General features: G+C 55.8%; 1 protein-coding gene across 3 annotated transcripts in view; it reads left to right on the forward strand.

Moving 5' to 3' along the window:
- LOXL2 (lysyl oxidase like 2) overlaps positions 1–12483 on the forward strand; it is an 88366-nt gene extending 75883 nt beyond the window's left edge. For all 3 annotated transcript variants that reach the window (XM_045998134.1, XM_045998135.1, XM_045998136.1), the window contains exons 10-14: positions 1546–1789; positions 7393–7508; positions 8634–8770; positions 10711–10822; positions 11562–12483. In XM_045998134.1, the coding sequence (XP_045854090.1) occupies positions 1546–1789; positions 7393–7508; positions 8634–8770; positions 10711–10822; positions 11562–11641 (689 nt within the window). In that variant the 3' untranslated portion in view covers positions 11642–12483. The remainder of the gene's footprint in view (positions 1–1545; positions 1790–7392; positions 7509–8633; positions 8771–10710; positions 10823–11561) is intronic.
- Positions 12484–13173: the final 690 nt, after the last annotated feature.

Genomic DNA, 13173 nt, shown 5'->3' on the forward strand with positions numbered 1-13173 from the left:
GAGGAAGTATTTCTCAACAAAGGAGAGGCCTCTACTTGCTGTCTTCTACTCCTTACCCCACAGCTCATCTGTGTGCCCCACTTCAGACCGTTCAGCTCCACATCCATCCCCTGCAGGTGGATTTGCTCTCGAGAGGCTGCCTGCCCCAGGGGGTCCCAGTGTGTCTTGAGAGCTCCATGCGCAGCCTGGGGGCCATGGGGAGCGCTCCAGGCTCTGGTGAACTTGAGGGAAGCAAAGCTCAGACGCACACCCGCTTCAGTTACAAGCAACTTGTCAGAAAATGAAGGATGGATCCCGTTACAAGTAATTCACAGACAATACTTTTGTGAATTCAGACGTACTAGAAATAGTCAGTGGAATCTGACTTTTAAAGGGAAACCTACGGTTAATCCTTTTGTAAAAAAGATAAACCTTTTAATAGGCTTGTTTAGGAAATACAGAGTGTAGCCATTGGTAATTTTTTAAAAACACCTGTAGTGTGCAGTGTGCTCACTGATTCAATCAAGCTTTGTTTTAAAAATGCACCTGGGGGCACCTGGGTGGCGCAGTCAACCCATTAAGTGTTGGACTCAATTGGCTCAGGTCATGATCTCAGGGTCATGGGATCGAGCCTTGAGATGTGAGGAGCCACGCTCAGCCGGGTATTTGCTTCTCTCTCTTTCTCTCTCTCTCTCTCTCTGCCTCTCTCCCTTTGGCCCTCCCTGAGCTTGCACTTTCTCTCTCTAAAATAAATACATAAATCTTAAAAAAAAAATTGCACCTGGTGGAAACTCTCGTGCAGAGCAACGGTGTGTGTGGAAACTGGAAGAATCCGTTATTGAGCAACACGCATCAGAGCCTTGAAAACATGCAGCCCTTCTGTCCAGCAATGTCACTTCTAGAGATACACTCTAAAGAAATAAGTTATATATGCAGACTTACTCCTGGATGTTTATCACAGCTTTATCTTTAACGGTGAGAAATGGCAAGCAACCGGTGTATCGAGAAATAGGAGATAGGGTTATGAATTCAATTCAAATTCAAATTCAAACCCAATTCAATGTAGCCCTAAAATGCATGTGTAATGGGTATTTATTAACAAGGAAATGTGTCAAGATCTCTTTTAAGGGAAACGGTATCAGCAGACTGTAAATCTCCATATACAATCACACGTGTTGTAAACTGTGCGTCCCTCCCACCAGGATCAGGCCAAGGTGTTCACGGGGCTCTCTCTCCAGGAAGCATAGTATCATTGCTATCGTTTGTATTTTACGATGGAAAATCTCTAGCCACCTGAAAGGAGAGATAACAATCTAATGGACGCTCGTGTTTTGCCCATCATGTGGCAGTGATAGCTGCAGAGATGTTTGAGGGGACTCTCAGAGGAGGGGAAGAGGAATTTGGGGTAGCATTCCTCCAGGAGGGGACTGGAGAGACCATGAGTCCGTCCCAGGTGGCGATGCTAGGCAGGGATGGGGTTGGTCCCAGCTCAGGAGTCCAAAGCAGAAGACTTGGAGGGGTGAGGGGGTCGCTCATCTTGCTTGAACACGTGTCTGTGCTCCCCAGCTGCCCCCGACCTGGTCCTCAATGCGGAGATCGTCCAGCAGAGCACCTACCTAGAGGACCGCCCCATGTTCATGCTCCAGTGTGCCATGGAGGAGAACTGCCTCTCAGCCTCGGCCGCCCAGACCAACCCCACCACAGGCCACCGCCGCCTTCTGCGCTTCTCCTCCCAGATCCACAACAATGGGCAGTCTGACTTCCGACCCAAGAATGGCCGCCATGCGTGGATCTGGCATGATTGCCACAGGTGAGCCCTCCTGCATCACCAGCAGCCTGACACGGTGCAGGCCCGCATAGGAGTCAGAATCGCAGGGTCCCTCTAGAGAGAGCCAAGCGGCCACACATCCAGGAGGCAGGGACTGCCCACGTTAGAGGGGGTCCAGGTCGCCACAGTGGCCTTCCACATTTACTGAGCCATTCTCCACCCCCAGCTACCCTGGCCCCCCTCACCTTCCCCTAGCCTGGTCTCTTTCTTGCCTCCAGTGCCTAATGTTAGGGAACAAACATCTTGTTTGTTTCATCTCCACTGACACTTTGGTTGATGGTTTTCACGTCCATCTATGGCAAGTTCACGCTCTGCACGGTGCTTGGGGGTTCTTCAATTTTTGGATTTTTATAAATATATGTGAGGGGCTCCTGGGTGGCTCAGTCAGTTAAGCATCTGCCTTCAGCTGAGATCATGATCCCGGGGTCCTGGGATCAGGCCCCATGTCAGGTCCCTGCTCAGTGAGGAGTCTGCTTCTCCCTCTGCCTGCCACTCCCCGTGTTTGTGCTGTCTCTCTGCCAAATAAATAAATAAAATATTTTTAAAATATTATATATATATATGTATATATATTTGAAATATCTCCAGGAAGGTAGTGGGTGTGAGGCAAGGGTCTGGGCCCAGCAGTCATGAGACCCAGTCTCTCAACGCAGCCTTGCCTCCAACCAGCTGCGTGATGTCAGACCATCTGGGCCACATCAGCCGGGACCTCCAGTGTCCCTGCCAGCCCTCAGCCTGTGGACTTGGCCCCAGTGCTATGAATCCTGCACCAGAACAGAAATCCTAGAGCTGGCCCTAGCTGGAGCCAACAGAAGCCACCCATTCATCTCCTTGCCTTTTCTTTCTCTTTGCCTTTGATGCTCATTCTAATCCAGAGCCCCCTGCCCTAGCTTGTTCAGATTTTCCTGTGGGGACCTGACTTGGGCAGGGAGAGGGAACAGAAGAGAATACAGTTTTGAAGACGAAGTGGGGGAGCCCTGCCGTGCAACAGGGCAGCAAGCCCCCGAGAGGTCCACAGTGAGCACCCCCCTCCCCGGATGCCCTCCATCTCTGCCGCAGAGCTCCCTGCTTCTCACAGGGAGGCCTGCGAGTGGGCAGAGTCAGCCCGTGGCAGACCTTCACCCCAGAATCTGCATTTTGTCAGGATCACCAGGCAATGGTGTGTATGTCATGTCTTAAGTCTGAGGAGTGCCAGCCCAGCCGGGACTAGGCATCCATCCAACTTGAAAACATAGCGACCCCTGGGAGGGGCACAAGAACTGACTTTTATTGACCCCCTTCTCAGTGCCAGGCACATTTTCAAGGGTGAGGGAGTGGGGGCTCGGTGTTTATAGGGCTTGTCCAGGAAGTCCAACGGGAAGTTGCCAGGTGGGGATCCCCGGCTTGTGTCTGTCTGACTCCAGAGTGTGTGCTCTTTCCCTTACCTCTGCTGAATGTCCATCAGAAACCTGTCCTCGCCTGCTTCTCTGTGTCTGTCCCAATGAATGCTCCCATCACAGTCAAACCGGTTTAGGGATTGAACTGTTCAATCTGTTTCAAAAGAAAAAGCCTAGGGATAGAACTTAGAACTTGCTGATTTTCCTTCATAATTATTATCCATATGTTTTGAATGTCCTTTTCGGTCTCTGTACAGAAGTATGTCAGCCTTCAGCAGGGTGGACGTCAGAGAGTAAAACTGAAGTCGTGAGCAGATTGGTGCCTGCTCTGATGGCCTCTAGAAAGCAAATAGGTGGGAGCCCTGGGCTGGTAGGGGCTGACGCTGCCCGCTGTAAGTTGGACGTGATTGCATCTCTGTCCCACACGTGGCGGTCCGCCCAGACATTACATGGGGGGAGTCTCCGCGGGACATCTGCTAGCGCCCCAAGCAGTGGTTTGTCCTCTAAGAATACACATGGTGACACCACGGACGTGTTCCTTCTGATCTGGAGCTCCGGCATCCTGGTCTCTACCCTACCCCTCCCCATGCTTTTCCTGTCGTCCTGTTTCATTTCTGTGCTTACAGTTGTTCTAATGGGTGGTTTGGGAGGAATGGGTGGAAAAAAACATGCTGGCCAAGAATATGTCCCTTCAAGCCACCCCTTCCTCGTCCGTAACTGAGAACCTACAGCCATGAGATCTCAGGGAGCATGAGAGTGTTGCCGTCCCCCAACCCCCAGCCTCCAAAGCTCCAGGGGACATGTCCAGGCTCTGTAGGAGGACCTTTCAATAAGACTTCTGGCCCCAAACCTCGGTTGGGTCCCTTTGGGAGTATGATGAAAGCAGGCCCTCCTTCACCCAAAAACAAAAAATTATTTCTAGAAGATTCAACATCCTCTTTCAGCAGATTGACTGACTGTGGGGCCAAAGTTGAGAACCCTGGCTCAAATCAGTGTGCATAGGGAAAATGATCACTCCCAATGTGATGAATGCTACAGTGAGGAATGGAACTATGTTCTTTGAAAGCTTTCAAATGAAACTTAAAGACTGACCCCCTTAGCACCTTCCTTGCCCACCAGAGGTAGAAGAGAATGCCCTGAGATGTCCTCTCTTATATGCACCGTGCCATGGGTCAATGACCCTGCCTGTGCCCCAGGGAGCGGGGCCACACCCACTTCACTGGCACATCACGTCCCAGGTCCGTCAGGGTCCAGGCAGAGCTGGACACAGAGCAGCTCTGCCCCTGCTGTGGCCCGGGGATGAGTCCTCATTCTGCAGGCAGCCCCATGAGAGGCGCTGGGAGCTGGCAAGCAGGGCAGTGGAGGCCCAGTCCAAGGCCCAGCACAGTGACCCAGGGACAGCCCTGCTCCAAAGAGGAGACTTTCCTTTACTCTGCCCAGCTCCCACCATGTGCAGAGCAGGCCCCATCTTGGATCAAAGCCCCACAGATGCAATGTGGCCTCTAGGAGCCAATGTTAGGCCCTTGTCCCATCTGTAGGGCTTCGTTCTGGCCAGAGGGCTCCCAGCACATGGGGAGGGCGGGGTGGGGTGAGCAGAAGGCCCTCACCCTTCATGACAGCACCTCGTGAGCCGGGAACACTGGCCACCATCCTCCCCTCCTCCATATTCTCTGCAGTGGGGACAGGATCATTGCCCCAGCTGCAGCTGAGTGCCAGCTAGGACTGTCCATTCTGGGGGCACCAGGGGACACGTGGCAGGGGTTGGACAGGGTGAAGGGTGACAGCGTTTCTGCAGTGCACACCAACTTTCTGATGCAGAGTTTTATGTGGCTCCCCAGGGACCTAGGAAAACAAAGCTGCCATCTCCCTCTGGACTGGCGTGGTCCGTCTTCCACATCTCATCATCTCCTTCTTCCACTGACATCATGTCTTAGCATACTGAGCTCCGGAGTCTTAAGGTGGAAGGCCATCCCTCCTTTTCTCCGGATCACAATGACCTCCACCAAGTGTCAGATTATTCTCTCTCTCCTGAGGTTCTGGAATTTCTTTCCAGGTTGTAATTTCCCTAGCCCCTCCCCCCACCACTACCGTGGATCTCCAGCCCCCTCTTAAACTTCCAAGGGTCAGGACACCTCAGTGTGGAAAGCAGAGATATACCCATCACCAGTATGTTCTCTCCTGCCCTCCAGGGGGCTCCATCTGCATTTCCTGGGTGGGGGATGTGGGGGCAGGGGTGCCCCCGTCTCTATAGCCAGCCAGCAGGGAGGCAGACGTGGCCCCAGGGAGTGATGTCCACACCTGCCCCAGAGGTGAAACACAGGAGCCCCAGGACTACAGCTAGCTGGAATCAAGAGGCTCCAAACCAGCTGTTTCCATCCTGTGTTGGCAGGGGAAAAACTGAAGAGCTGGGGAAGACTCTTAAATCAGGTCTGCAGGAAGCAGGAGGAGCGGGAGAAGGTCAACCTTACAAGAGTCCATCTGTGGACTGCATCTGAATTTTGTTTAGACAACGGAACATAAACCCATTTCTCTTCAGTCTTTCCAGCCGGTAAACATGGTAACATAAACCCCTCTCTGAAAGATGCAGACATGTTTTAGGCAATGAGTCAGACCTCATGTCTCATCCTGCTCCTTCGAGAAGCCAAAATAGACTCGTTCAGAGTCATCGCTTCGACTTGCCACAAAATGTGTCCTTGTGAGTGTTCTCAGGGGGCCCCTGGCTCAGCATCGCTTTTACCCAGAAACATGAGGGACCTGAGAAAAGCCCAAGTTAGGAACTCCTGGCATTATTTTTAGCACAAGCAAACATAGGAGGAAGGGGGAAAGAGCCTCTAATTTCCTCTCTGAAAACCTGTCGTTTTAATTCCCCTCTTGCCGCTGTCCTGACTGCCCCTGCTCCCATGGAGGGAGCCTGAGGCCAGCCCCGTGGGTCTTGGTGGGGTGAGGAAGGCTGGGAAGGGTAGCAGGAACGGTAGTGACGGCAGTGGTTACAAAAACACTACTTGTAGTACTTCTGTGGGCAGGAGTGACGACAACAGAGTTGACAGGTGCTGAGAACCCCTCTGTTACAAGCCCCCTGGAAGGTCTTTCTGTGGTTTCTCTGATTCAGTCCTTCTGGGACCCCTAAGAATGGGTCCTGTGATCATCCCCTCTTTCCTGAGGAAGAAGCTCGGGTAGTCTTGCTCCCTGTGCCTTGGGTGCCTTGTATCTCTGTTTCCCCATTTGCCCCGTGTCCTGTGGTGCCAGAGACAAGCGTGTTCGCATAGTTGTACATGCCTGTGAGGCACACGTGGCGCAGCTCAGGCTGGACCTCAGGGAGGCCCTTGGCCACACGCGGCAGCCATCTTCCCCTTATTTTTTCTGCACCAAAGGCACGACTTTCCAAGAATCTGCATCTGTTCTCAATTCCTCCGGAGCCAAGAGATGGGACACTATTATGTAAACAACTTGCAGGAGCAAGAGACACGGGGACACACGAGCTCTCCCTCCTCTGCTCTCATCCTGAGCCCATGGGGACATGCCTGCCACGCTCTGCTCCTTCCCAAGGGCCTGCGAGCCTCCCCTCGGCCCATTTATCCCCTGTGTACGTGCCCCAGGCGAGGGGCACAGACTCCCGCCGCCCACTTCGAGCTGGTGTGGTGGCCTGGGGGCCTCCTGCCTTGAGTCCGGATACCCCCCGACTCGCCAGTGTCTGCTCTGCCTGCCTTTCCCCTACCGCACATGCCTTCCCCCTTCTGTCCTTTCCCTCCCTGCCATATCCCCACTTCAGAAAGTTTCCCAGAGTTCTCAGAAAGTCACTTTTATCGGTCTGCAGTACGTGTGCAACACAGAAACGAGCTGGGACACTGTCGTGCCCAGGAGGGTTATAAACAGCGCTGAGTAAAGAGCTCTTCACGGATGGAGCGGACAGCGTGGCAGGCCCCCTGCCTCCCCGGGCACCTTGCTATCCCCACAAGGCTGCCTGCATCCAGTAGGGTTGTTCCCGTTCAGCTGGTGAGAGATCCAAGGCCCGGACGGGCCACCTCCCCTTGTGGGGGAGCACCACGGATACCAGCTTCTGCTTCTGTCCCCCCTTTCCTCAGGCCCTGTCACCCACTCCTCTTCCACAGGCCACCCCTCAGGGCCCTGCTGATCGCAGGCAGCAGCTCTGGCCACTGACCTGTAGCCGCCCCCCACCCTTTCTCTCTCTCACTCGCTCTCTCTCTGCAGGCACTACCACAGCATGGAAGTGTTCACCCACTATGACCTCTTGAACCTCAACGGCACCAAGGTGGCAGAGGGCCACAAAGCCAGCTTCTGCTTGGAGGACACAGAATGTGAAGGAGGTATCTTTGTGTGGTGGCTCCAGAGGGACTCCAGTGCTCCCACCTGTCCTAGAGCTCAGGCATGATGCCACACTCTGTCACCCTGGCCACTGCTGACTCTCCCCGTGACCCCTTCTCCCCTCGGGCCTTCCTGTGGCTATAGCTTGGAGCTGGGGCTTGTGGACAGGGCCTGGCTGTGAAGGTGCTGGATCCCCCCAGAGTTCTGCCGGTGGGCACTGGTGGGTCCACGTGGTCCCCTGGTGAGGCCCAAACCTGCCAGGTGGTCCCCCTCCACCTCTGGCTGCCACGGCCTCTCTCTCTGGGTCCCAGCGCCAAACCCCCACCCCACAGGCTCATGGCGTCCCAAGTCCAAACCCAAAAGACCCGCTCTGAGGTTCCCAGGTCTCTTGACTCCCCCAGACAGAGCCGGCACTCAGCTCCCACCTTTGATCACAGGTGGGCACATCTGCCACCTGACCTGACTGGGACTCGGGGAGACACAGTGCTGCTTCTGCATATGCCCTGGGCTTTGAGCAGTGCCCAGACAGGGTAGCCTCTCGACAAATGCGTGTTTGTTACTCAGCCGTAGACTTGCCATGCCATGAAATCACCCAAACGAATGAGTTTTGAGCACGTCCTATGTGCCACACAACCAGCCGACCCAGTGAAGGGTCAGATACACAAACCAGACCTGAGCCCACATCCAAGTGCCGACTCTCCGGAAGGCGGCAAGATGACCCCCACATTAAGCTAAATAACCACCACCAGAGCTTTCCCAGATCAGCGCTCACTTCCCAAGCTAATGCGAATGCCAGAGGGGCCAGGGAGGGCTTTGTGGAAGAGGGGGCCCTTGGCTGGCCCTAAAAGGACGGACGGGATGTGGGTGGAGAATCAGGCAAGGGTTCCAGGGACGGGAGAACGGATGGGAGACCCACACAGTCGGGATGGGACGCCAAGCCCTGATGAAGCAGAGGTTTGAGGGCTTGGGGGAAGGAAGAGATTTGCCAAGCATGGGCTCTGGGAATAGCACCCAGCCAGTGGGGCTTCTTGGGGCGCACTGGGGGAAGGGGAGCACAGAGGGCAAGCACTAGAGGCAATAGGGCCCGGGTGCAAGGGGACCGGGCTTCTCTCTGCCCCTGTCTGCAGACATCCAGAAGAATTACGAGTGTGCCAACTTCGGTGAGCAGGGCATCACCATGGGCTGCTGGGATGTGTATCGCCATGACATCGACTGCCAGTGGGTCGACATCACCGACGTCCCCCCAGGAGACTACCTATTCCAGGTAGGAGGGGGTCCAGCCCCAGTGGATGGGAGGAGGGCCCTTTCCCCCGGTGATGGGGAAGGCAGCCCCCTTCCTGCTGGTGTCCAAACAGGAAACGAGGGCAGGGAGGCCAGTCTGAAGGGCAGGAGTCCTATGCCCAGGGGCCAGCACATCGGGGCCAACCAGGTGACCTAAGCATGGGAGGCATGTACGCCTCCTGGGACACCTGCACTCAGCTGACACCTGGAACTTGCAAATCAAAATACATGGGCGGACAGATCTGGTCCTCCAGCCGAGGAGCTGTTCCACGAACTCTAAGGCGCCCACACCTGCGGTGTCCTTTGACACAGGCTCTGTCCTCCACGCATCCTCTCCCAGTGCCCTCACCCTGCCTCATCTGTGCTGTCAGAGCTGAAAGTAATCTCATGAAGAGCAATTCACTCGCCAGTGTTTGTGACCTGGGTCTCCCAGAAAAACTGGCCTCGGGCAAGGGTCTGCAGGGGGGACGGTTCTCCTGCCTCCCTGCAGACACAGTGGCCTGCTCCAGCCTGCTCCAGCCAGGGCCCTGGCCGGCGTGGGAGTGGGGCTGCCCCCCCTCCAGCCTCCCCCTGTCTGGGGCGCAGGTGTGCTCCAGCCCGCAGGGGCTCCCTGGCGTCCTGTCACATTCCTGTACAGACATCCGGCTTGCTTTCAGGCTGGCCCCACCGGGTGGCAAAGTGGGTGACCAGAAATGTGTCATCCTGCCTTGAAAACTTGCCCGAGGGGGCACTCTGCCAGCCCAGAGCCTGGCCCAGGGTCCCCACCCTGCAGACGGCCCTGGGAAGAAGCAACACCTGCAGAGAAGTGACCACAGAGCGGCTTTGGGAGTCTTCCTGGGCAGTTTCAAAGGCTGGAAATCAGACGGCCAAACACTTTTCCACCCACAAACCCCAAACCGCAGACTTGGAGAGGCCCAGCCAAAGTGCTCTTTATTCTAAAAACTGACTATCCATGTCTCTGTGCACGTACACGGTGCATGGGGGCTTCCGTGTGGGGTCTGCTATCGCTCTGCTGGGGGAAGGGGTAGCATCCCATGTCCTGACCAATGCCATCTATTTAGTAACGATGGCTCGTTGGAAGCCTGATGCCGGGCCTGGCCTGGCTGTGCTTGAGCCCCATGAACGCATGGAGCCCTCCAAGGAAGGGCTCCACTAGCACGCCCATTTCACAGCCTGGCAAACCCAGATCATGTCTGCGTTCCTGACGCCTGAACTTTACAATTAGCTAATTAACTCAACAGGAGCATGTTAGTGCCTCTGATTCAAGGAAAAGAATTGTTTCCCTTAGGACAGACACGGAGCTTCCCCTGGCCTGGGATTCACTGACCTGCTCCATTACCCGCTGGCCCTGCGTGCAGACAGCAGTAATGCTGCCAAGGCCGGGAGAGAGCCAGCCGGGGTGGGCTGGGGGTGGGGAGTGGAGAGGAAGTGGCCTTCCAGGCAGAGGGGCCTGCGGGCAAGGGCTCAGAGGCAGGGGCTTGTGTGAAGGCACACCTCCAGGAGCACACAGCCTGGTGCTCGTCTGCACCCCATATCAGCGTGTCCTGCTCCCCAGCTTCCTCCTGGGTCCTATCAGCAGCCTCTTCTTTGGTTTCCCTTGGCCCCAGTTCCTGCCTCTACTATCCTCAGGCCTCCCAGGGCCCCCAGGACAGGGTAACCCCTTTATGAAGGCCTCTCTGTGGGACGGGGTATGTGTGTGAATGGCACAGAGGCAGGCAGCCAGGGGCGCATACCCTCACTACTCTGGACCTCGCCCCCCACCCCCTGGGCCCATCCTGCCCCCAGCACCGACCATGCTCCTTCCCATGAGGTCGCCCTGGCTCTGGAGGCAGTGCTGGTGTGGGTGGGCTCCGGGCCTGTGGTGGGCGCTGGGAGTGGCCAGGGCGGGTCTCAGCAGCTTGCTCTGCTCTGCCCTGCTCCCAGGTCGTCATCAACCCCAACTACGAGGTCGCCGAGTCTGACTATAGCAACAACATCATGAAGTGCAGGACCCGCTACGACGGCCACCGCATCTGGATGTACAACTGCCACATAGGTAAGGCCCCCGGGGGCTCGGCGGGGAGCCCCTCACCCCAGGGGACTCAGGGTCCCCCCTGCAGCCCAGCCTCCGGGAGATGGAGCCAAGAACTGCCCTGCTTTGTCGAGGAATCTGAGCAGCTTCCCAATCTGGGTAACGAGCGTGGGGAATGGAGCCAGCCTCCTGCTTCCACGCAGAGGAAGGAAGCTGTAGACACATGAGGCCTGGACAGAGGCTGGGTTTTCGCAGCCAGCTCTGGCCGAGGAGGAGGGCGGCACCGAACCGGGCTGGAGCGGAGGCCATCTCCTCGTTCCTCATGTGACCTCAAACATGTAGGCGTCAGCATTTTGTGGGTTCTGTGTATCGTCTTCCTCTGCCGAGAGCTAGAAGCTTAGTGAACCACTGTGGCTTCGGGTCACTAATAAAGCAACTTTTCCTTGCACTCCACACACTGGGGGATAAAAGGGGAAGCAGAGCTTCCTCTCCTGCAGGAAGAGCGATGGACCCCCACTCCCTTGATGGCAAAAACTAAACTCGCTAGGGTTGACCGTGCCTTTGCTCAGCTTTGACAGAGCACCTGACCTGTGCCTGGCCCTGGGATGACCCACACCTGGTGGCTGCCCTGGGACTGTCACACAGAGGCCCCCAGCACGGCCACCTGGTGGAGGGCAGTGGCTCCAAGCCCCTGAGGCCGACAGCTGCGGTGTGGGAGGAGGCTGGTTTGCCAAACTCTGTCTCCCCAATGCCCATCCTTCAGGTGGTTCCTTCAGTGAAGAGACGGAAAAAAAGTTTGAACACTTCAGTGGACTCATAAATAACCAGCTCTCCACACGGTAAAGCGCCGGGGCACCTCCTGTCTTCAGGCCGCCACGCATCTTCCCAAGAACTGCAGTCTGACTGATAGCCACGCTCCTCCCGCCTCGTGCAGCCCAGCCCCTGCCCTGTCCCGACCCCCTGCGGCCACATCCGAGGCTGGGGGGGGGGGGGAGATGGGGTGTGCTTGTCACCCGCTGGGGGCTGCTTACTGACCTCTGGAGCCTGGGATGACCTCTGGGGTGGGGCCTGACGACAGGGTTGTGGGCACCAAGAGTCAGCTCGGCTGGGACCCCAGGAGCACAAGTTAGCAGCAGCTTGTCCCACCCCAAGTATGACGCCACCCCACTCAACTCATGACAGATAATTTCGCCACGCTGCTGGTGTGAGCGGTCAACCACAGGCAGTCAGGCTGAATTCCATTTCTCCCCCTCTCTTGGGTCATTTCCGGCCAACCTCAGTACCTAGACCTCTCTTCCCATTAAACAGGCTGCCTCTACTCTACGATATTCACATATACAAATAATGCTGCCATGTGTTTTCTAATGAGCTCAGAGTTGGTGCTTCTCTCCCCTCCACTCTTAAATCCTTTTACGAGATAACATTATTATACTTTCACAGACTTTGAAACACAAACTAATTTTGCAGCATATACTATTGGGCATCTGGGCCTCTGAAAGTATAGCTCAAAAGGAAAACCAGCCCACCTGTGTAAGTGACTTGCCTTTCTGTTGGTCCAATTCTGTGGGTAACTGATTTAACGGTGCTATAACCAGGGTCCTGGGTGGTGAGGACACCCACCGAGCGCCATGTGTCATCACAGACACTTACACATACTTGAAACTTTGAATAAAAGGTTTATGATACGTATCTGTGTCTCATTTGGGCCCCTGCCCCCACCTCTGAGCAGCAGAGCTCCCACAGATGGTCAGCAGGGCGGGAGCCTTGCACGTGCTCTCAGGTTCACGCTAAAGATGGGTCCCTGGGACTGCCGTAAGCGCCCACCACACAGACTGGCTCCAGCCTTCTGACAGCAGAGGTTAAAGATCACAAAAGTCACAAAAATGCCAAGTCCTGACCTTTCCTGAACTCATGATTTTAGTGAGTTTGTTGGGGCACGGCAGCTGTGAGGATGGGATGGGACATCCAGATTTAAACCATCTTAGGAGGTGTCCACAAGGCCGGTGCCCAGGCGGGGGGCTCTGGGGGTGGGGGTGGGGAGGCCAGCCCTGCCCCCTCAGGTGATGGGGATGTGGACCACGCCCACCAGCATCAGCACCAACAGGGGGCGGGCTCTTCCCAGCAAATCAGAAGGGTCCACCGTGACCCGAGAGCACCAAGTAGGGCTGCCTTGGCACCCATCCACCCAAACCAGAAACAGGAGTGACCTGAGACCTTGTCCCCAAAGATGCCCTTGTCCTGGGAGGGAGTCAAATTCAGCGACCATTTCAGGTGCTGCCTCTTGTCTTTGTTCATGGCTACAGAAGTGCGGCAAGCCCTTCTGTGATCCACACAGCAGGTGACACTAGGACCAGGTCCAAGGGCTAGTGTCCTGC

Source organism: Meles meles, chromosome 2, assembly GCF_922984935.1.
Source record: "Meles meles chromosome 2, mMelMel3.1 paternal haplotype, whole genome shotgun sequence".
Lineage (NCBI taxonomy): Eukaryota > Metazoa > Chordata > Mammalia > Carnivora > Mustelidae > Meles > Meles meles.